We start from the raw sequence: 27765 nt of genomic DNA on the forward strand, positions 1-27765 counted from the left end.
GCCGCCGCCACATTATCTACTAGACGCAGTTTGGCTAGGGCAATGCGAACACGAATAAATATCCGTATAGCCGCACCCATGTAGATTTGTCAGTGAATTCCTGGCGGTTGATTTTTCCAGGGGGATGGGCTATGATACTGATAGGCGTATAAGTAGACATACAAGTCAGAAATTTACCACGGGGGAAAGATACAAAATAATACTACTGCTAGTATATACATCGTTCACGCTGCGTATAGAGTCCGATAGACGCGTACACGACTGGATCACGTGACCGGTGATTTTTATCGCGAGTCATCTAATCAACTTTAAACACCAGTAAGTGACTCAGTGACCGTGGCGTTCCTAATCAGATTCACCAGTACCACTATCCTCCCCAGGATCAACTCCTACGTGAGACCTATTACAACTATGGTTTCGTCACTACCATCTTTACCTTCTGTTCTAGGCACGGTCCCATCCTCCTGCATTCTAGATGCGTTCCGTACTGCTATTGCAAAACGTGTATCGGATGCGCTGCCGCCGCTTACCCTCGAGCAGGCTTATACCGGTGTTGATTATGGAAAGAAGGGGGTTGATTTTACGGTTGCTCTTCCCCGGTTCAGGCTACCGGGCAAGCCTGACGACCTAGCACGAAAAGTTACAACTGATGTGAGTTGACCAATCTTTTAACTGCTCCACGTCGGCTTGCTTCGCATGTCTCGACTCCTCGATGTTCTCGGTTCATCCCTTCGCATTGCTGCATAGCTTCTGATATTGTTTGCTGCCAGTTCCAACCTGATGACTTCGTCTCATCAATTACCCATGACAAGCAATTCCTACACTTCCAACTCAACACCGCTTCCCTCATCCGCGAGGTCCTTAACCAAATACACACCCTCACATACGACAGCCCCACAGGTAAGCCGTCATACGGTACAAACACCTCTGGCGCCGGCAAGAAACTCGTCATCGAGTACTCGTCCCCTAATATTGCCAAATCATTTCACGTCGGACATCTTCGAAGCACGATCATAGGCGCATTTTTAGATAACCTGTATAAAGCATGCGGATGGGAAGTTGTCTCTCTTAATTACCTGGGCGACTGGGGCACTCAAGTGAGCAAATATTTTTTCTTATTTTCTGAGAGTTAATCCGATCTCGCTAGTTCGGCATGATCACCACCGGATTCGAAAAATACGGTTCGCAAGAGGAGCTCGAGAAAGACGCGATCAAGCACCTCTACGACGTCTACGTTAAAGTCTCCAAAGACGCCGATTCAGATCCCAACGTTAAAGTCGAAGCCGCCCAATGGTTCAAGCGGATGGAGGATGGCGATGAGTCGGCACTTGCGAACTGGCGAGTGTGGCGGGAGATGAGCGTCAAAAAGTATACCGAGGAATACGAGCGATTAAACGTCTCGTTCAAAGTCTACACGGGAGAGAGCGAGGTTGGTAAGGAATGGCAGGATCGGGCTCTCGAACGCCTCGAAGAGATGGGTCTCATCAGTGATGTCGACGGCGCCAAACTTGTCGACCTCGAAAAATGGAAACTCGGAAAGGCCGTGCTCCGCAAAGCTAGTACGTCTACAAAAACCAACCGCCTCACACACATTCCTGATATCTACGCGCAGACGGCACTTCCATATATCTCACCCGTGACCTTGGCGGTGCGATAGAGCGATGGGAGAAATACCACTTCGACAAGATGATTTATGTCGTCGCATCGCAGCAGGACTTGCACCTGTCGCAGTTTTTCAAGATGCTATCATTGATGGAGTTCCCATGGGCAGACCGCCTTGAACACGTTAACTACGGCTTGGTGCTCGGCATGAGCACTCGGAAGGGAACCGCAGTCTTCTTGGACCAGATCATCCGCGAAGCCTCGTCAGTCATGCACGAGCAGATGAAGCGAAACGAGGTGAAGTACAACAACATCGAAGACCCTGAGATGGTCGCTCGAGAAGTGGGCATCACGGGAATCAAGATCCAGGATATGGCTGCCAAGCGGTGAGTATCATTGTTTCATCGAATGCTGTAGCTCATCCGGTATCAGGATCAATAACTACACTTTTAACTGGGACCGCATGCTTTCCTTCGAGGGCGATACCGGACCATACTTGCAATATGCACATGTCCGGCTCACCTCCATGGAGCGGAAAAATCCTGAGCTCATCCCACTGCCGCCTCCATCCCAGATCGACACTTCCTCTCTCGCTTCCTCCCAACATGCACGCGACATCGCTATCCTCCTAGGGTCCTACCCCGACGTCGTGAAGACTGCATTGAAGACGCACGAGCCCAGTGGTGTAGTGACTTTCGCTTTCCGCCTTGCTCACGCGATTTCAAGCGCCTGGGAGACGCTCATCGTCAAGGGGGAAGAAGATACTGAGAAAGCTCGCGCGAGGCTATGGCTCTACCTTTGCGCGAGGGATGTGTTAGGTGCTGCGATGCGACTTCTGAGCATTAGGCCTTTGGAGAGGATGTAGCGGGTGTTTCTTTGTGTCCGCATTTAAATTGATTGATATAGAATACTTGATTGTGATTATACATAAAGGTTGGGCACACTCACTTCGACCGAAATTCTTGTTTGCACTTATGTAGCGCCCGATGCAAGGCTGACGCTCAAGGTGAAGTAGTCCATTAATGATCGAAGGCGACAGTCGTGTCTACAGTTGATGTGGTCTATCTAGTGATCCTAAGTTTATGATGATCATGGAAGGCGTGTCGTTTCCCTGCAGCGGAGTTTGAACTCAGACTTAGCCATATTCATGAAACAACCGTTTGCAGAAACACCGGGCCCGTCAAAAATACAATAGGACAGCGCTGTTTGAATCGATGTACCTGGATATCTGACGTCCTGTAACGTCCTACGGTAGGAACGTGATCGATTGAATGTCGTAAGTTCAAAGTTCCGGCGTGGTCTGACTTCTTGCTTGAAGCCTATTGCCGACTTAACTCGGTTTTTTTTGAGGCGTTCTGCTGGCTAGAACTTAGACGTTAACTTCCATCGTGGACAGGCAATAGGTATGTACATCGAACATTCGAGAATTTGGATCACTGATCTATTATGTAGCAATGCTTGGCCCCATCATCCATGGTTTCAGACTGAACTCATCATTTTCACGATGCGGCTGTTGGGCCAGAACCCGCATGTGGATGGACGATCGAGTCCGTTCCAAATTCCCTTCACTCATTGATGCTGAACTACCTTTCTTGACTATGGTGCATTAAATTAACGACGGTGGTCTCCAGCCACACGTTACGGTCGCTAGGATCACCAGGGTAGCTCATCGTCCCACGACCTGCAATCATGTTGGCACTGCCAGAACGTGTGGTTGTCGTCGTGATCATACTCACGGTATGAAAGCTGTCTGATCGTACTCTGGTACAAAAAGGTCAGTCTCGCTGATCAAGGCTTTCCGACCCCCACTGGATTTTTTGGCCAAAGGGAGAAGAATGACTCCCCCTCACACTCGCTTCAAATTCTTATCTCACAATCGTTTGTCACGCCGTTCCCGCCATTTGTTCAACCGTGCTGAGCCTCAGCACACTTCAATAGAGACTGTAATTCCTGTACATGAGGATGGTCTCGGTTCGTTAGATCGAACACGGAATACCAGTGTGGATGGGCGTAAGTCCTAAATTTCTTCTTGGAATTTCTTGAGTATATATTTTCCATTAGTCAACCAAGGTCCCAAGCCGCCTGAAGAGCCCGAGATCGACCGTATAGACTGCATTTCGTCGAGCAGTGCCCATCTCTCCGATGAGCAGGCCACTTCAACGATATCACCTTTTGAAGCTGGGGATCTTTTGACTGGATCACCACGAGATGTTAAGGAAGGTCACATTGCTCGACAGCAAGTGATGATTTCCACAAGCATCATTTACGAGACGACATTCTATATGAGCGTCGATCAGGCTGTCAGCACTGCACCGTCCACATCTGAATCTCCTACCAATACATCTCCTACCCCTGCATCTCCTACCCCTACATCTCCTACCCCTTCATTTTCTTACTCTACTACGGCATCCACCAGCAGTAGTTTTCAATGTGATGGAGGTTGTTCCCTGTCCACGACCACCCTTCAGACGTCTGCTCAGCAGTCCACTCCTACACCAAACTCGTACACTACATACCCAACATTCTCAACTCCCAGTGGTGCTACAGTCGCCCCGACTTCTGATACATCCGCAACGACAACGACGACCTCGCTTCAGCCTGTCCTGGCATCTGGCACAGTTTTGTCGAGCAGCACTGTTATGGTTTCGAGCCCTCTGGCTCAACCAACGTCAGTTCCTGACACCAATTCAGACCCTCAATCATCTCCGCACGCGGCTGCCATCGTAGGAGGGGCTATCGGAGCAGTCGCTCTTTTAGCTCTTCTGATTTTTATTGTGATATGGCATCGCAGGAAAAGACGGCTCTCTGTGACACCTTTCACCCTCCCCTCAATTACAGGAACAGCACAGATCGGGTCAGGGGTCTGTCTCAAGTCCCAGAGCATAGGCGATGCCGTTCGTCAAAGCAGCAGAAGTCCATCGTTCATTCAATATTCTGACGCAGGCCTCATGGAGCGATCTGGCGACAGATACTTGTCCTTTATCACAGATTCCGTATCATCTCACTTGCCCGACGACGACGACGACCCATTTGCATCCGTCATCGTCCTGCGTCAACAGTCCAACGGGCTAGAAAAACTGTACCCATCTCCATCTCGCGCCCGCATATCTGATCATTATCGCCATTCCAATGTAGAAAACTGGGTCAACCAAGTTGTTCTAGAGGATTGTTCGCGAGAACCAAGCGAAGTGTTACCAGCGTATCGTTCAACGAAATCTTTGAAGAGCGGGGAAGCATGATCATTATGTCCCTCCCGGTTCTTGCCCTCCCTTCTCATAATCATCGGTCGCCAGGACCGTACACGATATGGTGTACTTTTGACACTTTACGCGCTACCCCCTCCTTACCCCCTCCACATCACGAACATTTGTACATATGGCATATATTGTTGATGAGGCCACCGATGCAAAGCGATCATATCGCTGCCTATCATTGGATCAACGTCAAGCCTTCCTTGCGCATGATCGGTGCCTCCATTGGCGCTTTTAGGAGTATGCATGGACCTAGCTGTCAACGAATTCGGATCTGGTTGCACTTGGCGGCATGATAGTGCCCCAAAACGCGGGAAACATGACATTGAATAAGCAACTACGATCTGCGCTGTCACAGTACCCAGCCTTTCGGTAAGCAATCCAAGTATATGTAGCGCTGAACGTTGAACACATGAACGTTCACACTGTATCAGACATGTTTATATTTGTCTTCTATGAAATTCCTCGAGGGGTATCAGAAGCGTGATCTTCATTTCCCTCGACCTCATTTGCGTTCTTGCTCTCCATAGCCAGCCAGGCTTTCCTAACCTCTTTCTGCCAGTCAGTTGCGATGTACAACGTCGTTCTCGACTTCTGGTTTCGAAACTTTTCGCGGTTGTTTTCGTGCTGCAACAGCGATGCTCCGAGTGGCGCAAAGAACCTCGTAAAGCCATTAATGTGACTACAACATGTTTTTTCATCATCTGCCGTATCTCACCCTATCGACTAAAATACAATCAGAAAATATTTAATCGGACCATCGTACCAAACCATCAGCGGTTTCTACTGGGATTCAGTACTACTGGGTGATGTCTTCGCCATACGGACACACGATGAACTCTAAATTCTACCGTTGTAGGACAACTTGAACGCGTACACATGCGAATCACTCAAGAACGTTGTAATATTGGTATAATTATGACTGTTGAAACCATAGAGAGGCATCTGATCATCTGTCAACGTTGCAGTGTTTAGTCACATCATTTACGATTTCTCTGTTAAACACATCATAATGGCTGTTGTACTAGAACTGCGGCCAGATGATTAAATAGTAAGCACCAAACTTCCGTCGATTGTAGGTCTACAATGCTTAACTTAATGGTGCGTTAAAGCACAGTTACTTACTACTTATTTCAGCAGCATCAACCTCGGCCACGGAGTTACTATTAATTATCATATTTCAAGATCTCACGACCGATCTACGATCACTCCGGCACTGCTGAAACGTTTGGTCGTCACTCGGGGTGTTCGGAAAGTTCATCTCACTCGTGTAGTACAAATAGGGTCGATCTCACCGACATAATTCTCCCAACCCCAAGATTTCTTGGTCGAAAGGAGAAATGACTCGGACTCCCCCTCCCCCTCACACTCGCTTTAATGTTTTATTTCGCAATCATCTAATATATCGTTCACGTTCGTTAAACTACGACGAGACTCAGCACTCTTCGTTGGAAACTGTACCTGAGTTGTTGGGCCGAACACGAAATACCAATGCAGATGTGCGTAGGTATCAACTTTCTTCTCGTTTTCTGATGCTCAACTAAGATGGTCTACAGCTGTTAGACGAGCCCGGGGTTAACTGCGTAGACTGCACTTCATCTGACAGTGATCATTTCTCAAATGAGCAGGCTAGTGCAATCACAGCCGCATCATATGTTAAGCGCAGAGTGTCGGAACCTAGCGAAGTTGGGAACTTTGCGATTGGAGCACCGCGACTTTTGGCAGAAACTCATATTTCCCAACGTCAAGTGGATATCCCAGACGCCCAACCTTTCTTTACATCTTCTTGTTCTTCCAATTGCCCAGTTCTCGGATATCCTAGTACCGGACTTCCGTTACTCCCCACATCTTCGTCCACATATCCCGAATCGATTCATACTACCGTTGTTGCTTCTACGTCATCTGCCTACAATACTCCTCAGCTGTCAAATTTATGTGGCACTTCAGTAGATGATACCTCTAGCTGTTCAACAATTTCCCGTGGACCCTCTTCAACTGGTAGTTACAGCCTATCCCAGTCGACGAGCTCATATCCTGACACAACATTATCATCGGCGAGTGGGGACTCTCCTAGTAGTAATTCGGCTGTAGATGTTGCTTACACTACAGTCGCCTCGACATACCAAATACTCGCAACCACCACCACATTGCTTTGGCCTCTCCCCTCAGCAGTTACATCGACCACCATTGTTATGGTCTCGAGCCCGTCGCCTCAACCATCATCAGTGCCTGACAGCACTCCAAAGCCTCAGTTACTACCTCCGACCATAGGCGCCCTCATAGGAGGAACTGTGGGAGCGGTCGTACTTCTGGCCCTCCTAACTTTTATCGTGCTGCGCCGTCGCAGGGCACAACAACTTTCTGTAACACCTTTCAATTTCCTTTCAACCGCAAGGCCAACGCAAGTTGAGTCACAGGTGGGGCTCAAGTTCCAGAGTGCCAGCGGTGCTGTCCGTCCAAGCAGCGGAAGCTCATCATTCATCCAATATTCCGATTCTTGCCTCGCAGAGTATTCTGGGAATAGATCACCATCAAGTGCTACAGATCACATATCATCTCACTTGATCGGTGACGAGATCTCTCCGTCCAACGTTCCCAGGCGCTATCGGTCCCGTGAGATAGAGAAGCTGTATCCATATCCGTCTCACGTTCCCACTCCAGATCAGTATCCAAATCACAGTTTAGAAAGCTGGACCGAGCACATGGTTAAGGATGGTTGTTCGCAAGAACCGAGTGAAGAACTGCCGGCTTATCCTCGTTCGGTGGAACATTTGGGGAGTAAAGAAGCAGACCATGACGATCATTATGTCCTTACCAGCTCTTGAACTTCCATCCGATAGACAATACGTTGATAACCAGGACCACGAATGATGTAGAGTACCATGTATCTTCGTTGAGGTTTGACCAGTGGTACGTACCTGCCCTGAAACCAGTGTCTGTGTTAACACATAATTGCCATTGCCTTAGGGCTGCGTCGTTCTGATAATGGCCGCTGCATGAGAAGGCTGCGCTTACTTGATTTAACTTGGAGTGCAGGGAGGTCGGAGAGCCAAGTCACCGACACCTTAATTCTGAAGGGTGTCCACAAAATGGCAGGTCTCGACTCTCCTGAAACAGGACTGTTATTGAAGTAGACCTGCCATTTTCCCGCCACCTTTATGCAGTGAGGCTTCGAGCGGAGTTCTCCAACCCGTTATGATCAATAGTAAAAAAAACATCGCGGGTCTGTTTTGAGTGTGAGAAGTACTAGTGGGATAGTGGTGTGGAGGACTAGTGATATTGACGAGGCGCTCAGCATGGAATCTTCATAATACTCAAAACTAAGAATGAGGATAGGGAGGGAAGAGATCGATGAGAACGGGTGAGTGACCCATCTTTGGGTTTCTATGGTGGTCTTCCTTTGCGGCGGGTGTAGTGGAACTTCATCTTCGGCAAATACTGGAAAGCAAATAGCTGTTGCGGTCACCTAGTCCAGCTCCCTCACCCGGTCTAGTTCTTTGACAAGCTATCGTCGTGTGTGGCATTTGTCAACAAGTGGATCAGCATGCCTGAGGCTTCTGAGCGAGTATCAATCCATCATTGCATCCCCGGGGAACCTCGGAAGCGGATTCAGAATCACAAATAGTCCCCGCACTAAATTTCGATGACCTCAAGCTGTGGATACAAATCAGCTTGTACTGGAGTCCTTGAAACAGGGAAGAGCCTACACTTTCCGTATCCATATGAAATGCGTAAATTCTGTCGTTATCAATCCAAAAGAGGGTTGCATCGTCCTGCGAAATGGATTTCTGCTCGACACGACCTCGACATAAGCCAAAGACGTTGTTACCAACTCTCCCTCTAAGTCTATCATAGATGGCTCTCTCACCACTCGTCCTAGACCTTGCCGGTGCAGAACAGCTAATGGACTGAAGTCCATCATATGTAATCTATACTCCATAGTAGGGTCGTCCGAGTCATCCATGCTTTGTGCTGTAGGGACTGCCCTCAAGACTCGACTCCCGCCAACGCCAACGCCGAAGCCGCAGTCGTGCTCTTAAATACGAGTACTTAAAGGGCCCCAATCCTTCCAAGGTATTGCCGTTGCCATTTCTTCGAAGAAGTCGAACTCGGAAAAAGTGCTAGGGGAATGACAAAAAGGGCCAAAGGAGAGGCTGTGATAAGGGATAGTACTCGATCACTAGGGTCTGAGGCCCAACTTGTGTGTTGTATCCCCGTCTGTGAAATATGTGCGATATTGTCCTTTGAAGGAAAGCATTTGACGGCTTCAACTAGGAAAGGCAACAAGAAACATGCCAGCAACTGCGGTGCCTGGGACATATCCTCGATTGAATAGACCTTCAAATTGTCGCCGGCAATTAGCAATCTGTTGTTTCCGAGGAAACAGGAATCAATTGAATCCTCGAGCCCGATAGTGAATAAAGTATCCCTGAGAATGCACTAAACCGAGCATCAACCATTAAGTTTCTGAGAGGGCCCACTCACATTGGGCGTTGTCGAATGAGCCGGTCCCAAATCTGCAACCACCATAGGATCCCGTCTGGATCACGGAGTAGCAGGAGATGCCAGAGAGCAATATGCCTCTCCAGACCGCCAAGCCTCCAACTCTCACATCTCTGGATAATGTTCTGACGTCCAGGAAACCCCGGCACCGTAGACAGTGTCGGTCCAACAGCTCGGGGGTGGGAACCATCTCCATCCAAAGCCAAAAGGTCGATATAGGCACCCGATTTGTCAATGATTTCATATGCAGCAGCAACTAGGTTTTGCTCTGGGTCGATGAGTACATCATTGATGTGTGCATTGGGAATCAATAACAGCGGTTCAGGACAGTGTCATTCACGGTTGATTCCTTGTTTTGTGGACTTTGGCAGTATTGAAGATATTTTGGCAAAGCCTGGGCCGTCACCATGGCCAAGGCAGAGGTGCCCATTGGAGACAAATGTTTCGCATCTACAAACGTTTCTGGTACAACGGCTGTTTGGACGGGTCGAGTGTCAAACTTAAACCATGCGTGAGCCTTGTCCCTCAGGAGTCGTAGGCGCTCTGAAATGGGAGTGTAGTTGTAAGCTCCGAGGCCGACAGGGAGCAGTCGTTGACCACCGAGTTTAACAATGTACTGAAGCTCAGAAGATGACAAGTATGTCTCACGAAGGCCTTTACATACCTGTAAGATGAATGTCAGTACAAAATCCCACTTAGGAGTATCGATGACGACAAGTGAAATGATGCTCACAGACGTACACCGAAGAATAGAGAAACAGAAACTGGGGCTTCATATCCTGGTTCATGGTGATGAAACTTGAAAAAGAGACCAGAGTCTCACCTAAGGCAAAATTTCAAAGCCCCTATCCTGCAGGAGAGCGTATAAGTCTTGGTTCTTACTTCCAACCGTACGACCAACTGCCAGTGCGTCCGAGTGTCAGGTCCACTTGGAAGGAGAAAAAGACTCGGCATTGGCAGATGAGATGAAAACAGTGGGAAACATGCACATCACTAGTGGTTCGAATTAGCTTACTGTCACCCAAAAAGAAAATTCAAAACCCAATGTGATCTATGTAAATGATGACCTCGAACAAGTGCAGGGCCTCCCGAGTTCCAACTCCGAGTCCTCGGTCTGAGTCAATCGCATCTTCGGCAAACACCGAATAGTGGCAAATAGCCCTCACTGAGATTACCTTGTCATGTATCCCTCTCCGGTCCAGTTATTTGCTGCTAGTATCGTTGCGTTGCTCTCAGCATCAAGAATCTACTCGTCATTTCTGTACATGGACCTCGATTTTGTGAGAGACGTAGGGCGCTTGGCCAGTCATCAATTGATCGTCGAGTTTTCTTTGCAAGACTCATCAGATTCAGTAGGCGCTTCCAGGCTCAGCAACGATGACGACTTCCTGAAAAATTCGATATTCCTCCAACAAACGAGCACATGGATGCAACTAGTAGCATCGTCCCTTTAAAGTCGTCATTCGTTTGATTTTTGTTCCTCCGCACAAGACACAGGCAGTTTCCTATCAGCGTGGACTTGTAAGTTGTACCTGGTTTCTTCAATGTTTGGTTACTGCATCTCCGGTATTGTCCGTCCTTCTACCACTGATACATTGGCTAACTACACGTCTTATGCCCTCTATCCGATTGGAAAGTGCAGCGAATGTGAACGCCACTGATGAGCTAGCTCCTTCCTGAGATGTATCCTTTTCGTTGGTTTGGACGTCCATATTGTAACGTTATTATATTGTGGGCTTCCAGACCGACCGAATGCGTAACAGACCCCTTCTCAGCATTGATTTGAGAACAATTAATTGGCGCCTCTGTGGGGTGCCAACTTTTTATCATCGGATGTCACACTCAGCTGCAGCACAGATCCATCGGCCCCCTTTCTCCAGTTGCTCATACTCTTGCACACCGTCGCCTTTCTTTTCACCTCACTCTCAGGCATCCTCTACCATGACATCAGCTCAATTGGACTCCAGGTCATATATTCGGCCTTTCTGTCATGCACTTGACGTCGTTTTCAGCGGTTTGTAAACACTGTTTGTACTAGACAGGCTCCCTTTCACTTCAACTCCCTTCTCGTCCTAGTACTCATTCCGCACCACTCAACCCATCCTCGATTCTCCTTGTCAATGCACCACCATGCTGGGAAGGCCAACCTATCAAACTTGGAGGTAGGTTACTCCATATCACCTCCGAATCGTTTCGTCATACTCATGCTAAATCTACAGTCACGAGTGAAAAAAATCTCAAAAGTTCCCTCCATCCTCATACCCGCACAGGACCACCCCAATCATTTCGTATCTCTCTAATATCTTACAGAAGCGCTGAATTTAGCGTACAAAAGAAACGTGCCATGCCATACTGCAATTGATCCTCATGCACCGCTGTCTTTGCCTGACTGAGATCGTCTTGCGTTCGATGCTCGATTTTTAACCCAGTTTTCGACAGGTATTTTTTAAAAAAAAAAAATTCAATTGAGGTATGATAGGTATCATTTGTGACTGATGCCTGTAATCCTACCGTTTCCTAACACTGAAGGTCGACTTTCCGTCCTCGACCTCGCACTCACCTGTCGCGAGCCAGGACAACGTCCTTCACTCTCACATGAGTAAAATCTGGCCTCTCATCAAGTCCCTGCCTGATGAACTGGTTCTGTCACCCAGTCCTTCCCCGGTTCACCTGACCAGTTCCGTCCATCAGTCCTCTGCACTGCGCGCGTCCAGATCCTCTTCAATTCCCCTAACGCAGTATAGATTTTACATTGTAGGGGTATGCCGGGTTTTACATTCATTTAGGGAGGATGAAGCCAAAGAATGCAAGTGGACGAGTACTGTCAGGTTGTCCGCCTTTCATCAGCACAAAACCAAGGTAGATAAGTTTGAATCACAATGCGCACGCACATCATGTAATGGAAATCCGAGCAATGAAGAACCTTGTGGTGGTTTCTTGGAATTACTGCCTGTGTTCGATGTTACTACCTGCTCGTATTCTATATTCTGCGTAGTTGCAGGGTTTTTGAGCCAAATAAGATTGTCCGGATGGACGGAAGATATACCAGGGCGAGACAAAGAAATGGTTGGAATCGAACTTGATGATTGCAGGTCACATTCGACGTGGACATGGTGCAACCGTTCTGCAGCCGCCATTTGATATTGAGCAAAGAAGTTCTGCGCGTCAGAGCCACCACGCAACCTATACACAACACCATGAACATTGAAGCCCACTGGTGCAGGGATGTCGTGCAAATTGCCCACAAGATGGCTTCTGAGAGTTGCATTCTTCATCAATTGTGCGTATCCACCATGAGAAAGGTCATCATAATGATAAACCCTCTTGCCGTCAGGTGAGTAGCGAGCAACGAAGTGTGCCAGCTTTGGTGTGGGGTCACAAAAGGCGAGGCCGACCACACCATAAATGAGGGAATGCTGTTCTTCGGCTTCTTTTGTGAGGGGCCTTATGTGCTTCGGAATGTTCCATTTGTTGTCACGATGAAGGATATCACCAAACTCGACTATCAGCATCACAGGAATCCCAAGATACAAAGTGACGAAGTTGGGGGATCCGTCACATAAAACTTGCCCATCCAAAGTTCGCCAGCAATAGGTCTTAGAAGTGGCCTCCTTGTTCACGCGAACGAGATCACGGAACCAAGCGGCTAGATCACCCTTGTATTGAGCAGAGAGTTAGTATACACCCTAAAGTACTGCCGTCAGACACTAGGTGATAGAGTGCTGAAATTGCAAACTTTAACTCAAGGATTGCACTATAGGAACCTCGTGGGCTTGGGCATTGGGCGGTTTAACTTTAAGCGCCCTTGTAACGGCCTCCTTCCGATCCATTGTCGCTTTAAAACCACCCTTTACTCATTGGTCGGTCAATAACACCATTGCGGACAAGATATCGTCCGATAAGAGCAGCTATGATAGCTCCTACACCGACAATTACAGGAGTTGCCATGAGGAGGAAAAGAAGAGCGCAGGAGTGGCTGTGCTGAGTTTGGTTGGTAGTGATGTGACTCGGATACCGTGTTTTCTTGAAATGTGACTTATCGCGTTTTGTGTTTAGGTAGCTGGAAACACGAGTTTTGTGAAAGTGCCGACTTCTGGGGGCTGCCGATTGCGCGTACCATAATAGTACGTGGCCCACCTTAAAGCTGGATGGATCATCGGCGCTGAGTGACGCTGGATTGTAGTTACTCTGGGATACTGGACACACAAAGTACCTGTTCTTCCCAAGCACAGCCTATGCGTGGTTCCTCGTCCCCCTTTCACTGGTCACTTCCTGTAAAATGTCGTTACCATTCATGGACAGTAGACGCTTATCCAGCAATAAATAGCTCTGGCCTTGGACCACGTTCCTACATACATACGCACGTTCAACGCATTGTCATTGTGCGCTTTCTCTCTTCATCTCTTAAACCCATGACCCACACGTACTTCACTCTGCAACAGAACGTTTATCATGCTCGTTATGAGCCCATAACCGTTGAAGATGTCGACGAGCTCAATGTTTCTTTTCCAGTCTTACAGTGTCTTATCAACTCGGCTCAAGGCGCCACTGTTGGAGTAGCAGCCACGTATCGCCTCGACTGTACTCTTTCGTCTTTAGCATTTGCAACGCTTACCAAAGCGCTCGTCATCCACTTCTTCTCTGCGAACAAACAGAACCTGCAACAGCAGAAGAAGAAGGGGAACCAGGAACAACAACCTCAGCTTTCCTGAGGACGCATCCTTATACAAGACGAAATTCTGTGTAATAGTGATATTAAACTCTATGGGTACAGGATAGACAGAATCGCAATCGGTCTCTTCCTGGAGCTCTCACTTCGGATCAATGCCGGAGTGGACATCCTGTCGGTGTCCAACAGTGGTCGGCGCTCCTTCCAGGCAATTATGGACGCCTTGGGGGGCGAGATCTTACTCCAGAAGTCAAACCTGAAAACCCTCTTCACTCATGAAGATGGGGACACAGCAACCAAAGATGTGGCGCTTCAAGCTTGGGCAGCATGTCGCGCTGCTACACTGGATGTCATGATGCTTAGATATGCTGCCTTATCTCGAATCGCCACAGACATAATACCAGATGGTGTATGTAATCTTCATCCCGTCATGGGCGCCTCCCTCTGATTGATAATGTAGCATCTGAGCGCCCTGGCAAAGATCTCTCGGGACGCTGAAATTTTGGACTCTATGAAACCAAGGGAAGTCGTCAACCATGTCAAAGCAGACTTCAACCACAAGAAGGGTAAGGTCAACCTCGAGTGCACTCGCTTTAGTACGCGTATCATGAAGTCTAGAAATGGCGAACCAAGTATGTAAATTCGTGAGACGGTATGCCACCAACTCTGAACTTTCGCACTTGCAGGTCATCCAAATCGAAACGATGCTTGGAGATAAGCGGACAATGGTCACTGGTCGCGCAAAGCAAATAGATGGAAAACAGGCTCATATTAACATCGATGGCGAGGTACATGCTTCGAGCAAGGTCCTCACCGTGACAACTGTTGGGAAAGGAGACTTGACAGCCGCTGAATCACACAAAGAAGATGTAGTGCTGAAGGCACTTCAAGGTACCATAACGTTGACCGAACATCCATTCTTCTGTAGTATCTGGGCGCCGTCATTAAACGTATCGTGGCCGTCCCAGGATACTTCCATCACATCGGTCATCGATTATCCTGACAGTAAATTGAACTCCTCGCAATCTGTCGCAGTGGAGCGAATTATTTCGCAATCGGACACAGATCGTGTATTGTTAATTCACGGTCCTCCTGGCACTGGCAAAACAACAGTCATAGCGGCCAGTGTCAATAGCATGATTAAAACCGGCCCTAAGGAGCGTACGATTTGGCTTGTGGCGCAGTCCAACGTTGCTGTGAGGAATATCACAGAAAAGCTTGACAAGGTTGGCTTCCGCGATTTCAAGCTTCTTGTTTCCAAGGACTTCCATCATGACTGGTATGTCGCACCTTTCTCACACCTCCGTCACACTGATTTTTGTTTTCGTATTGCAGGCACGAAGACCTCTACCAGAGCCTGGAACATTGTTTCATATGATCCGACCTATTTGGTGGCTCTGTCGTTGAAATAAGTCGACTTTTGCTCGGCGCAAGAGTCATACTTTGCACGTTGAGCACGCTATCCAATCCCAATATCGATACCATCACTCGTATTGTCTCGGTACAAACCGTGATATTTGACGAGGCAAGTCAAATCGAAGTGGGAGACTACGTGCCGCTGCTTCAGCATTTCCAGAACAGCCTCAAAAAGATGGTGTTCATCGGTGATGACAAGCAGCGTGAGACCCGGTTAGTATTTCATCATTAACCTGTACTGACTTGGATCTTAGTGGCGCCATACGGCCAAGATGATATTGGGCAGCTACGAAGTGTGTTTGAGTTCCCTCACCTCCGGAAGCAGGCACAGTTTTTGGATATCCAGTGTAAGCTCGTATCCCAACTTCATCTCCTCATTGTTTCAACTCCATCCAGACCGCATGCCAGTCGTCATTGGAGACTTCATTTCCGACCATGTATACAATAAAAAGCTGAAGACTAAGCACGACGACACCAGCAAAACAGCATGTCGTTTCCTCGATGTCAAAATGGGTCGGGAGGAGTCAGTGGGACACAGCTGGATAGTACGCCTTTCTTCCTCACCTTCGTGAATGTGAATCTCAGCCTTTCGTTTTTTGTATTAGAATCAAAAGGAAATATCCGCGGTTATCGGCCTCGCCCGTTTATATGAAACCCAGGGCAAGAAGTTCAAGATCCTCACCCCATACGATGCTCAGAGGACTAAGATTGAAGAGCAACTAAAATCAGCGGAGCTTCTGTGGGAAGACAAGTGCTTCAACGTGGACTCCTTCCAAGGCAAGTTATTCCTTAACATTCTGGAAGGATCTGGCTGATGTTCGGTGCAGGAAATGAGGAGGATCATATAATTGTCTCTCTAGTCCGTTCCCAGGGCGTAGGGTTCTTGAAGAACGTGCGCAGGACTAACGTCATGCTGACACGATGCAAGAAAAGCATGATCATTTGCACGAGCCGTGATTTCGTGATGAGGGGTCAAGCAGCAGGCACGCTAGTCGGGAAGCTTGCTGTTACCATGGGCCCTCAGGCCTGGCAGGACAGTGTAGCAGGGTCTGGCGCAAGCCCTCTGTCGGAGGGCCTGGGGTCCTGGCACAGTGGATGGAGTTTAGTAGCAGGGATGTCTGGCGCAGGTCCCCTCGTATCACCGAGCCGGAGTTGGAGCCAGAAGCCTCCATCAGAGTGCCTGGGTTCCTGGCGCAGTGAGAGGAGTTTAGCAGCAGTGTTGTCTGGTCCTCCGTCGGAGTGCCTGGGCCCCTGGCGCAGTGAAAGGAGTTTAGCAGCAGGGTTGTCTGGTCCTCCGTCGGAGTGCCAGGGATCCTGGCACAGTGAAAGGAGTTTAGCAGCAGGGTTGTCTGGTCCTCCGTCGGAGTGCCAGGGATCCTGGCGCCGTGCCTGGAGTCCAGGCTCATAGTCAGTTGTCCTCGTGATCGGCCCTTCGAGCGAAAGATAGAGCTGCCGCCTCCCGCTATAGAGGTTTGGCCTTGGGTTTCCCTTGCAGTCCGTGCCTGGTCCAACAGTCTTGATATCGTCAATGGCATTTTCAAGTGATTTGAACTGTCTACATTGCGCTTCTTGGATGAGCTTTGGAACTTTCTTCAACTTACTCGAGGCATCTTGCACCTGAATTTTGTATCTTATGGCAATTGATGTATGTACATGCTATAAGCCAGAGTCCACGTAGAGACTCGTTATGTTGAACCATTTGCATATGGAAACTTGTACTTAGCATGCACGTCGATGTCATAAAGCTCACAGGGACAGTCAACCTCTTGGAGGCCACCTTGATGCCAAGGTCAGACACTGAGCACTGAGTGCCGAATCTGTCACCCGCCCTGCAGCCATACCTACTGTTGTGCCTCGCCCTCCACCAAGTGGGTAGTCAACATGTCCATCCATTCTTCCACTTCTTGATTATGGCACCAGACTCGGATTATATTTGCAGCCAAGGAGCACACTTACCCTCAAATGGACCAGTCCAGTGAAGCTGGTATTTTTTGTACCACATCATGGCACTGTATTTATGCTGGTTGATTCCTCGTGGTGGTGTGTGTCAGACATGGCTCTGTCACTGAGGTGTTCCATCACATTGGCGTCTACTTGTGATCGCATCCATCGAAGTACTACGTCAACAAAAGCGACAAAATCATTAATGGCCAAATATGCTAATTTACCTATTCTATTCCGATGCCAACCTGCTATGGACATTGTATGCGCATCGATTTGGGGTGAAATAATTCGAGGCGTTTGTATGACTCTACCAGCCTGGCAAGCATCTTGCATGTACATTCATTTAGCGTAAAATAATTTAAGCCATTTGCATGATGCTGCCAGCCTGAGATACACTTTATAATGTTGGTGAAATATTTTCAAGAACATACAAGGGCGTTTATACAGGCATACATCATAAGTAACAATATCAAAGCTCACCATAATCATCTGCCTCATCCTTGTCATCCTCCCCATCCTCAGCTCCCAGGACAGCATCATCTACCTCACTGGTGGCACCTCCATCATCCCCCCCCCCCCCCCATCTTCATCTTTGTTCTTGTCACTTTCTTCAAGCTCCTTGATGCCATCATACCCATATTCTTCTATCTCATCCTCATCTGCCTCCTCATCTGAATCAAGCCCTGGCTGCTCCGCACCTTCAGTCTCGGTATCCTCCATCTCAGCGTTGCCACGCAACTCTCTCTCATCTGAATCAAACTCTGCATCTTCAATCTCCATATCATCCATCTCATCATTGAACTCTTCTTCAGCATTGGTCTCCCCTCCCTCGTCCAACTTGTCACGGTCAGACAAGAACCAGTCGGTGGCTTGCCGGGTGGATTTGTGTCCGACTCCGCCTCCACGAAAGCGCATCATCATATCTCAATCGATGAACCTAATGGGGTTCTAAGGTAAGACATGGTGGCACTAATAGACGAGAAAACTTACATATTAACATAAAAAAAGGTCCAATCTTCATTGTTGTTGTGAGTCGGACGTGCAATTGAGGGTGGAAGAAGGGTGTCAGTATGACCATAGTGAAATGCGGGGACGAGATGAATTCCGCGGATGACTTGCTGTGGGTCCAGGAAACCAAAGGCTCCAGGGTCATCACTCGGAATGAAACCTACCCATTCAAGCCTCTTCACCTTCCAACCAGCAGTGTAGGGGTGCCGTTGTAGAGACTCGCGTTTCTGCAGGCACATATGGGCTCAGTTTACGAATTCTGACAACTGGCCTTCATGGCACAACTCGCACCATCATCCACTATGACTTCCACCATGGAGCGCGCCACTTCCCGCGAAATGTGCCATAGGCGTGACACTTTCCTGCACAATGCGCAGTATTCCCACATGCGCGCCTTGCGCGCTTTCTCGTGCTTAAGCGCACCGCATCGCATATCATCCAGGAGCATCCATCCATCATCTAACTAGTCCCTTGGTATGTCCCTTTTTGTTATCTGACCATATTTGGCATATTACACTTCCTATTTTGTCATGGACCCTTACTTTACATCACTTTACATCATTTACATACTTAGAGCGCTCCCTATTCGGCTCCGAGCCCTGGGAGAGCGCTTAGGTAGAACTTACATACTTTCATGTTCATTTTACACCCAACTTTTCCACCTTACCTTCCTACCACTCAGTATCTTTGGACCACCATGTACTTGGCAGTTAGTTCCATGCAATGCATGTATCCATCATCGTCTTGAGGCCCTAGCATCAGTCTATAGCTAGTGGCACTATCAGTATCCGTCTAGATCTGCACTTTACCTCTTATCAGTCTCAGTATCCGTCTTCTACACTTGTGCACTGCTTGCACTACCTCCCCGCGCTTCGCATACCTTCGCACTTCGCTTTCCCATGTGCGCCTTCAGCGCATTTCTCACGCTTTCACCGCCATTCACCAGGGTTGATCAGCATCATTCCATGGATCCTTGCTTTCTTTGCTTCCCCTTTAGGGTCGAACATTCTTGCATTCTGCGAGTATAGCAGCTAGGCAGAGCTGAGACTCACTTATACTGGCTGAGCACTTTTCTTATATGTGCCTGCCAGGTTGTGATACCCACACCGTTCTGTTACAGGATCTCGGCTGAACCATCGGACCCAAAGGAAGTCCATTTGCTGGGGTTCATGGGATTTTGAATGCTCGCCAGTGTGAATAACAAGTGCGTGGAATATGCCAAGAATTCGAGCATACCAGTAAGGGTGGCCATCACCACCATCCTCGTGTGCAAGGAGCATGATATCAGCATTGGTCCGAGGATTAAGGGAATCTTGATTACAGTGCAAGTCGTAAGTTGTATAATTGACCCAGAGAACCTTGTGGCGAAATATCTTTTCACGGACAAGTGTTATGGTGCTGTGCTCAGCAGATGTGAATTCTCTCTCGTCTCCATCATATTCTAGCCCACACAGGCGGGAGAGTAGATGGTCTTTTAGTTGAGGTAAAAAGTTTTTGTGTGAATTGTTAGTAGACTTCTATTCCACGTAGACAAGACAACTTACATTCAACGCGGGATCACTCTCATGTTGCGCCAGCCACTTGTATATATTGACGTGATACCGAGTGCTGGTGGAGATGTGATAGTGGTGTTCTGGATCACTGTAATGCAGCGGTTCCGAGTCCTCGAAGTGCAGCGCAGGTGCATCAGGAGAGGACAACCAAAGTACTTTGCTCTTCTCCTTGCCTGCATCTTGCTTGCCCTTTCCCTTCATTTCATAGGGAGATCCTTCTGCCATCTTACACAGAAGACGCTTGTGACATTGCTGCTTAGCTATGCCAGCAGTGAATTTCGCCTTGCTCACACAAGGATAGAACCGTTTGACTCATTGGTGTTCACATTCTCCCTGTAACAAATTTGTAAGTGAGTGTAGATACAAAAACAAAAACATACTGGCTGCGTCGAGTAGTTATCACTTGTTCCGAACTTTCAGATTGCTTCCACATAGTCACTGAGGGCATGGAGCTTATAAGTTTGAAAATTAAAATGTCGTACTTTTGGCCCGCTCATCTGCTGACCAGACCTTCGAGGTCCCTGGTCAGTCGAGCTTCCAGTACCTTTTGCAGCCTTGTTGGCTTTACAATGACCTCGCGCAGCTTCTTTGCTTGGAAGATCCTTCATAACATACTCCTTTGCTGTTGCCTTCAAGAAGCTCCTGAGAAACTGACTGAGTCGTGTTGGTGTGCATCCGCAGCTTCACCAGACCATGCCACATAGCAAGCTCAAATAAGAGGTCAAGGAGAGACTCATTGTAGGGTAATGGGAGGAGGCCCTTGAATACTAGTATGGCACACTGAAGATAACATAGATAGTTGTTGGAAAATACTGAATAAGAGACGTACCTGCAATAAGTCTTCAAAGTCTCTCCCTGCAAGGCACTTCATTCCAGAAGCATTGTTGCTAAATGACATATTGTTCCATGACCAAAGGTTGGAACTTGATGAAATCTTCATGGACGCCATGAGAAGACTCTCGCACATGTGAAATGATACCTCACCTCCGATTCAGGTTTTGAATGGCCTCTTCACCATGTGCATATAAAATGCAAAGAAGGTGAGTAAACACTGCCTTCCACACACCCAGTTCAAACTCATGCAGGAGGTCAGGGACACAAAGTTCATAGAAGTTGACCCCAAAGCATTTCAATCGAGTCTAAAATGCACTCTAGAGTGTAGCGAGTCAGGCTGGTAGTGAGCTGATGATAAACAGTACTTACAAGTGTTGGAATGAGTGACCTGGGACCAAGGTTATCCTTCACACGCTTGCTAGTTATATTTACTCCCTTCCTGTATAGCAAGTCTCGAATTATGGTTATTGTCAACCAGAGCCAATGACTGTCTTTGCGAATATAATGCTCTCACCTGCGTCGATCAACCTTCTTCCCTAAGTCCCTGATCTTGCTCTTCAAGGTTAAGCAGCGAGGGCATGGACACTGAGCAAGGAACTTTATACAAGCCAGTAGCATTCTAAATTTTAAGATCAGTCACAATCCATTGGAGAAACTTAGAATGTACTTCTCGGGATAGTCAGCAGAATAGGTAAAGAAGTGAGGAAATATGTGCCGTCGAATCCCATCAAGGCACTCGAGTATGATGCCAAATTCATAGGCATGCATGAAGTCATCGTCCATGAGGAGTAGCCAGATGGCCTGCATGAGCTCGTGATGACAGTGTGTAAGAACCTGTGATGTAGCAGCTTTACTGAAAGTATCACAATAAAAGTCTTGTATTGTGTCGGAAAGCTAGTGAATGAATTAGAGAATGTACGATTACTGTTTTTTGTTTGTACCTTGGGTATATATGCAATATGATGCGCAGCAAATGCAGACATTTTACCTTGTATATGCTTTGATTGATTTCCAAGAAACAAATATATCAGCCAAAGAGATGCAGTCCCAAAGCTGGCAAGATGGGTAGAGTCAGACCAAAGCATGATAGCGGCTACTACAGTCTCCAGGGTACACCCATCCTCGCATGGTTGAGAGTGTATACAATCATGTTCTTTAAGCATCATGGGAGAAGTGTAGATTTTGGAATAGATGCGTTCAGGAGGCCTGTCAGGACTGGGGAGATAGTGTTGTTCAAAAGGTGTGAAATGAAAATGCTCGGCTGATGCTTCACGGAAGGCATTTTTAATCACTTCCAGGGGACGACGGTAAAATAAACCAGGAACAGAAAATTCTGGTGTGTCCTCCAGTGACTCATGCATGACTCCATCTGCTGGGACATGGATCTTCACACTCGTCTCCTGCCAATCGTCGCTTGTAGAGAATGATGAGCGAATGTCGTCTGGGTTACCATGGTAGTTATCTAGGCACTCAAACTCCTTCACCAGGATCACTTCATTGATGAGGTGATCCAGTTTCACCAATGACTTCATATTAGAGCTGCTATAAAACCAGCACATCAAGAGGAACATCATGATATTGAGAAATGGTGCAAAGTAGTTGACCTTTACAGTGTGGGAAACACAACAAGAAGAGAACTCTGTAAAGTACTCTTCAAATGTTGGGTCAAAATTGCTATGCCTAGCTGCTATTCGACCCTAAAGGATTTCTGTACTAGACTCAGAGCTCAGGGAGTAGAAATATCCTCAAGCAAAAGACTGTGATTCAGACTGGTACTGACAGTGGTGAAAGGGAGACATGATTATGTAAGCAGTAAAAATGCGAACATAAACTAAGGAAAGTGGGTAAGTGAAGGTAAGTAAAAAGGGGGAATATCAGCCCAGGGAAAACTATATTGTCACATCTCATGGGGACTTTGGATACTGACTGTCCCCAGTCAGCTACACATGCAAACCAACACTAAACAAAACTAAGAAAAGTAACCTGATGACCCTCACACCTGTTTTCAATGATCAGTAGGGAGTCATATGAACCGCTTTGGTGGATGAGGGGTTAGGCAAGGCAAAGAGTGGTACCCAGTACCTGTTTTCACTGATCAGCAGGGAGTCAGGTGAACCACTTCAGTACTGGGGGCCTGGGGCAGGGGGGAATGGGTAGGACAGGGTAATGGCTGCATGGAAGGCGACGGGGAGTAGACGGATGGAAGGAGGCGAATGAGAGCTTCAAAATGAGTCTAGGGTTGACAGGGTTTGGTGAAGGAATGGGCAAGATATGAAGGAAATGGTGAAAAGGGGTGATAAATTGACAGGGCGATGTAAAACGCGGATTGCGAGGGAACGACTGAGCGGATCAGGGACGCAATGGGGATGGATGGATAGCCCTGGCAAAGAGCTCCAGAATGAGTATAGGGATGATAGGGATCCGATAGAGGGATGACTGGTGAGAGAGGCAAAAGTGCGTAGGGGGTATGAGGAGGGGGTAGGCAGTTGAGACCCAAGGACTGGTCTGATCAATGGGATGAATGGCGCGATGGCAAGAGCCACTGAGGGATGCTGTATGGCCAAAAAAGCGAGAGGGGACACGCTCTAGATCTCCCAGGATAAGCATTCTACTCCACAACCTCTCCAAAACACAAAACCTCCATATCTCCACAACTACTGGGCCAAATCGGACAAATGAGGGCTCATTGGAAAGCCAGGAATGAGGGAAATCCAGCCCTTGAAATGCGAGAGGTCCGCTCCAAAAATGCGTGAGAAATCGCCTTATCACTGCTGAGGGAGCAGGAGAAGATGGTGTAAATAGGGGAAAATGATAAAGGAGTGACTGTGGTTGGTTAAGAGGCGAATTTGGGGGATGGTTGGTGAGCATGGAGAGCCTAGAAACAAGAAACCCTCACGGTGGGCTCCAGTTGTGAAAGAGTAATAGCGACTAGGCTGGTTAGAAACTAGTGCTACTTATCCAAATAGGCGCAAGTGTAATATTCGACCCAAGAGGACTGCTATTGAAGCAACTCCCTTCAAATATGCAAGGGTAGCGATGATGCGAAGGGCTAATAACCTATAGCGACCTAAGACCAAAAACCAATGAGTAGCGCTGTAGTGATCAGCGACTAGCGACAAGTGAGTTCTGACAGAGAAACGTGCGTATAAGTAAGTAGCGCTATGCGACATCCGACTAGCGACAGCGAGAAGAAATCAAAAGAAGGGAAAGCGAGGGATAAGGTATGATAGTGCAAGTGGAATTGCCTGATAGCGACCAGATTATAGCTCGACTACCGACAGTGATCCCGACATTGCGAAGATCAAACTTATGAAGGAACTTTAGCGACGCACACTCGAAGCAAGTCAAGTGACACGCGATCAGAGAGATTTGGCAAGAGCGGAATTGATTGCACCAAAACTAGGATATAGCGACTAAAGTGACTCCAACACCAGCAAAGGTCCGGGGAAGGGAAGTACTGTACTGTATGTAGGATGGGTCGTTTTATCATACTGCATAGGGGTTTGGGATGCATAGGCGAGTATAGTAGCGACACTGGCAAGGGCACGACGTAGCGACAGGTAATAGAACATGCAGCGCTGTGGAGCATGAGGACACATGTAATAAGACCTGCGACTGATGAGTAGCGACATTTAAGGAAATATAACACACCAGCGGAGGTAGGTGGACATAGGCAGGACATGGGAGGGCGGAACACCTAGACGTCGGACCGGGTAGCGCGCTATGGGAGAAAAGTGGTTCCAAAGCGGATAGCTTGGGAGCTGAATAGCGCTGGTGACTAGTGTCTTACTCTTTTCTTCTAGGCAAGTCAAAATATGCTTATGACATTCATACGCGCCTAGCATCGGTATGATTGTCACATCTGCGGGAGACTCGAATACCGACTGTCCCCAGTCGGTCTCATGTCGTGACTTGGACTTAGCAAAAATTCTTGGGTGGCGGAAATTTGATAGAAGCGGTGGACACAATCGATGAACCGGAACAGTGGGTGGAAGTGTGAACACATGGTGATCACGATCGGTGGACTGGAACAATGCAAGGAATAATGGGCACGCGGTGGTCGCGAAGAGTGGGTCGGGGTCAGTGGAAGTGTGGGCTGCTCATCTCATAATTCCTACCATGTCTTCCTTCACATTTTCTGAAGTTGTCAACCCGAATGTCGACAAGCTTCAATGCGCCTTTGCTGACTTGTGACTCAAGTTGGGCCACCTGGTCGCGGCTATTCCTGAGGACCGTCCAGAATTAATCCAGCGCAAGGAAGAATGGCTGCGCGACTGGAACAAGCTAGTGCTAATACTTGTTTACAGTCGCAAAGGAGAGAGCTGCCGCCCACGCTGTTGCAGCAAAGGCGGTGGTCAAGGCACCTTCTGCTCCCGCTCCAAGTTCCTCTGCAGGGCGGGGTGTCCTTATCCGCCACCCTAGGGAGACTCCAGAGGATGCGACTGCCGCCAACTCTGAAGATGAGGAGGAGGGAGAGGAGGAGGAAGAAGAAGAGGAGTCGGTAGAGGACTCGCGAAAGCGGAAGTCGCCCGACAGTTGGGAGGTAGAGTTCGACCTCTTGGCGGATGCTGATGGCGACGAGGAGGATCTCTACCTGGAAGGTAAAGTGCGGGTGCTTTATGCCAAAATGTTGACTATGCAAGGGATGCTCATGGAGATGATGATGGAAGTGGATTCCCTGGCGGTACGCTGCAAGAAGAGGAGGAGGATCCAGTAGATAGTGCTTCCGCGAATCGCATGTTTTTGGACAATTGTTGGCATGCTAGTTGTACAATGTATCCTGGAAATAGATAGTGCTGTAATGGAATTGTCGGGTTGCATGAATATCCTGAGTGATCACATGTCCTGGTCCAGGTAGTCTTGAGTCCTATGTCCCATGTCCAATCCAATGTTCCAATCCTAGCTCCACTGGGTGCCTAAGAGATAAGTAAGGTAAAATGAGCACGTGGTTGCGATGCGGAAGAAAGTGAATGATACTAGTCACAGTCGGGTCAATTGGCGGGGTATCACCCGACTTGGCTTCTTCGTTGCGCTTCTGTTCCTCCTGTCGCTATTTGTGCGCGACTTAGTCCCTAATCACGTCAATGTGCGTGGTGCGCTGCCTACGCGTTCAAAGAGAAAATGTACAGTAATCAATCTTTCGCGCGAAGTAGTCCAATCCTTGTAATGTCTGTGTTGCGATATAAAGTCTATGCGCGGATGGTGCGTAACATATGTGAGTCCTTTGAGAGCGGAAGGATGAAACTGAGGCACCGGACTAAACCCGGGGTGAAACTGAGACTATCGTACTAAGAGCGGTATGTTTTTGTGTTTTTGTTTTCATGAGAGACAGCGGATGTCGGGAATGGGTATATTGGCAGTATTTGAGGAATGCTGGCAGGTCATGCATCGAAGTCGAAATCGAGCACTTCGTCGGGAGGCTCTTCTATGTCTTCGCTTGCTAGAGTATTCAGTGCTTCATCGTCTAAACCTGTGATGCTAGTAACTGAGACTTTAGTTTCGCTGTGTGGAAGGTAAGGAAGTAGGCGGAATGCTGCATAGCGCAGTCGGGACACAGAACCATCTAGTTCTGCAAGGATGTACGACCCGCCCTTAGTGCGGCGGATGACTATCATAGGTCCCAGATAGTGTGGCTTCGTCTTGCGACTTAGCTCGTACTCAACTTTAGAGTTGCGGACTAGAACGAGTGCGCCAGGCGCGAAGTCGTAATCTATGATCGAGCAATGATAGCGCTGTTCAAAGTTGCAGATAGACTGATAGCATGCTTTGAGCACTTTCTCCTTGATATCATTGAGGTCTTCTTGTCGCTTCTGCAATTGTCGGGCTCTCCATGCGACTAGGTCCGTCGTTGAGAAGGTGTCTTGGTCGGGTAGTGCTACTAGAAATGTTCCTTCAGCAAGGTCAAACGGGAAGATAGGCTTGACGCCATGAACCATGAAATAAGGCGTTAGTCCTGTCGCTTGATGAACAGTAACGCGTTCCGCCCAGAGTACCGAGTGCGCGGATTGATACCAGTGCGCCTCATCCCCATCGCAACTTTTCATGATGGCCTCCCGGACATCATAGTGATGTCGCTCAACAATCCCATTAGCTTGAGAGTTGTATGCTGAGACGCGGATCGGGTGAATCCCATAGTGCGCTGCTAGTTCATCAGCTGCTGCGCGGAATGCGGGTCCATTGTCGGTAATGATTTTGGTAATAGGTCCCCATCTGCAAAGAAGTTCTTCGAATAAGAATGCAACAAGGGTCTTGGTATTCTCCTTGCGTAACATGCACCATTCTGGATATCCGGTTAGCGCGCAACGTGCATGGACTAGTTGGTCGAATACGCCTGCTTTAGGCATCATCATACAATCAATATGTGCTCTCCTGAAAATACCACCCAGGATCGGGACAGTCGGGGGAATGTGCAACTTGTGACTTTGCCTGACTTGGCACTCGTGACATGTCCTATTGTACCATTTGATGTCGTCAATAATCATAGGCCACCAGAAGTGTAAGAGAAGTCGGGCACGAATCAAATATACTCCCTTATGTCCAAGGTCGTCATGCGCTTCCTTCAAGATGCGAAAACGTCGCGATTTGGGAACTACAAGCTGGTGTTTTCCTTGAGAGTTGTGCCTCCACAATTTTCGTTGAGGATGAAGTACCACGCAGCGGATGAGATGAATGATTTGTAGTCGTCATCCGATAGGTCTGCGGGTCGCTTGCGGGTTTCTAAAAAGCTTTGGATCTCGATTAATCTGGCGTCAAGGGCTTGCGCATTCTCTGAGCGGGGTATGGTCGGGCTTGCTGGAATCGAGTTCTATGGTGCCTAGGTATGCAATGAGGGCGGGTAAACAGGTCAGCGGGTAAGGTACGGGTGCAGCGTATGGGTATCGCATGATATCAGCTCCTGCGCCTGCAATAGCACAACTTCGATCATTCAGAATCTCGATGCCGAAGGAATATGAGCGGTCAAGCCAATCCTTGTGATCATCATCCT

At 48.1% G+C, this 27765-nt stretch overlaps 9 protein-coding genes across 9 annotated transcripts; 6 read left to right on the top strand and 3 right to left on the bottom strand.

Annotated features, from left to right (window-relative positions):
- Positions 1-325: 325 nt before the first annotated feature.
- Positions 326-2676, top strand: DFJ58DRAFT_708401 (uncharacterized protein). The gene is made up of 5 exons (XM_041383783.1): positions 326-651; positions 771-1097; positions 1148-1559; positions 1613-1988; positions 2035-2676. The coding sequence occupies exons 1-5, from the start codon at positions 412-414 to the stop codon at positions 2465-2467; spliced, it is 1788 nt and encodes a 595-aa protein (XP_041239100.1). The 5' UTR covers positions 326-411; the 3' UTR covers positions 2468-2676.
- A 630-nt stretch (positions 2677-3306) lies between these two features.
- Positions 3307-4893, top strand: DFJ58DRAFT_91812 (uncharacterized protein). The gene is made up of 2 exons (XM_041395575.1): positions 3307-3612; positions 3664-4893. The coding sequence occupies exons 1-2, from the start codon at positions 3438-3440 to the stop codon at positions 4839-4841; spliced, it is 1353 nt and encodes a 450-aa protein (XP_041239101.1). The 5' UTR covers positions 3307-3437; the 3' UTR covers positions 4842-4893.
- A 2089-nt stretch (positions 4894-6982) lies between these two features.
- On the top strand, positions 6983-7993 carry DFJ58DRAFT_810505 (uncharacterized protein). Its single transcript, XM_041391421.1, has 2 exons — positions 6983-7763; positions 7821-7993. Exon 1 carries the CDS (start codon positions 7046-7048, stop codon positions 7676-7678), a length of 633 nt encoding a protein of 210 aa, XP_041239102.1. The 5' UTR covers positions 6983-7045; the 3' UTR covers positions 7679-7763; positions 7821-7993.
- A 910-nt stretch (positions 7994-8903) lies between these two features.
- DFJ58DRAFT_916733 (uncharacterized protein) lies at positions 8904-10433 on the bottom strand (the record flags this gene model as incomplete). Its single annotated transcript, XM_041395492.1, has 6 exons — positions 10398-10433; positions 10180-10349; positions 10090-10126; positions 9720-10020; positions 9339-9624; positions 8904-9219 (listed from the first exon to the last, which is right to left on the bottom strand). The coding sequence occupies exons 2-6, from the start codon at positions 10308-10310 to the stop codon at positions 8904-8906; spliced, it is 1071 nt and encodes a 356-aa protein (XP_041239103.1). The 5' UTR covers positions 10311-10349; positions 10398-10433.
- A 3686-nt stretch (positions 10434-14119) lies between these two features.
- Positions 14120-14347, top strand: DFJ58DRAFT_633133 (uncharacterized protein; the record flags this gene model as incomplete). The annotated part of the gene is made up of 1 exon (XM_041381234.1): positions 14120-14347. A coding segment is annotated over one exon (228 nt), but the record flags the coding sequence as incomplete, so codon positions are not given.
- Positions 14348-15161: 814 nt separating this feature from the next.
- Positions 15162-17242, top strand: DFJ58DRAFT_858254 (AAA domain-containing protein; the record flags this gene model as incomplete). The annotated part of the gene is made up of 7 exons (XM_041393963.1): positions 15162-15304; positions 15361-15392; positions 15462-15644; positions 15928-15986; positions 16047-16218; positions 16269-16478; positions 17187-17242. 7 exons carry the CDS (start codon positions 15162-15164, stop codon positions 17240-17242), a joined length of 855 nt encoding a protein of 284 aa, XP_041239105.1.
- Positions 17243-17925: 683 nt separating this feature from the next.
- Positions 17926-22956, bottom strand: DFJ58DRAFT_718370 (uncharacterized protein; the record flags this gene model as incomplete). The annotated part of the gene is made up of 13 exons (XM_041384464.1): positions 17926-18308; positions 18425-18575; positions 19512-19910; positions 19938-20257; positions 20386-20627; positions 20738-20833; positions 20931-21085; positions 21150-21267; positions 21295-21399; positions 21448-21674; positions 21722-21768; positions 21997-22419; positions 22908-22956. The coding sequence occupies 13 exons, from the start codon at positions 22954-22956 to the stop codon at positions 17926-17928; spliced, it is 2715 nt and encodes a 904-aa protein (XP_041239106.1).
- A 173-nt stretch (positions 22957-23129) lies between these two features.
- DFJ58DRAFT_732868 (uncharacterized protein) lies at positions 23130-23648 on the bottom strand (the record flags this gene model as incomplete). Its single annotated transcript, XM_041386218.1, has 1 exon — positions 23130-23648. The coding sequence occupies one exon, from the start codon at positions 23646-23648 to the stop codon at positions 23130-23132; it is 519 nt and encodes a 172-aa protein (XP_041239107.1).
- Positions 23649-24899: 1251 nt separating this feature from the next.
- Positions 24900-25497, top strand: DFJ58DRAFT_732869 (uncharacterized protein; the record flags this gene model as incomplete). The annotated part of the gene is made up of 3 exons (XM_041386219.1): positions 24900-24926; positions 24981-25067; positions 25096-25497. 3 exons carry the CDS (start codon positions 24900-24902, stop codon positions 25495-25497), a joined length of 516 nt encoding a protein of 171 aa, XP_041239108.1.
- Positions 25498-27765: the final 2268 nt, after the last annotated feature.

This window comes from Suillus subalutaceus (assembly GCF_016647625.1).
Source record: "Suillus subalutaceus strain FC151 chromosome Unknown DFJ58scaffold_134, whole genome shotgun sequence".
Taxonomy (NCBI): Eukaryota; Fungi; Basidiomycota; class Agaricomycetes; order Boletales; family Suillaceae; genus Suillus; species Suillus subalutaceus.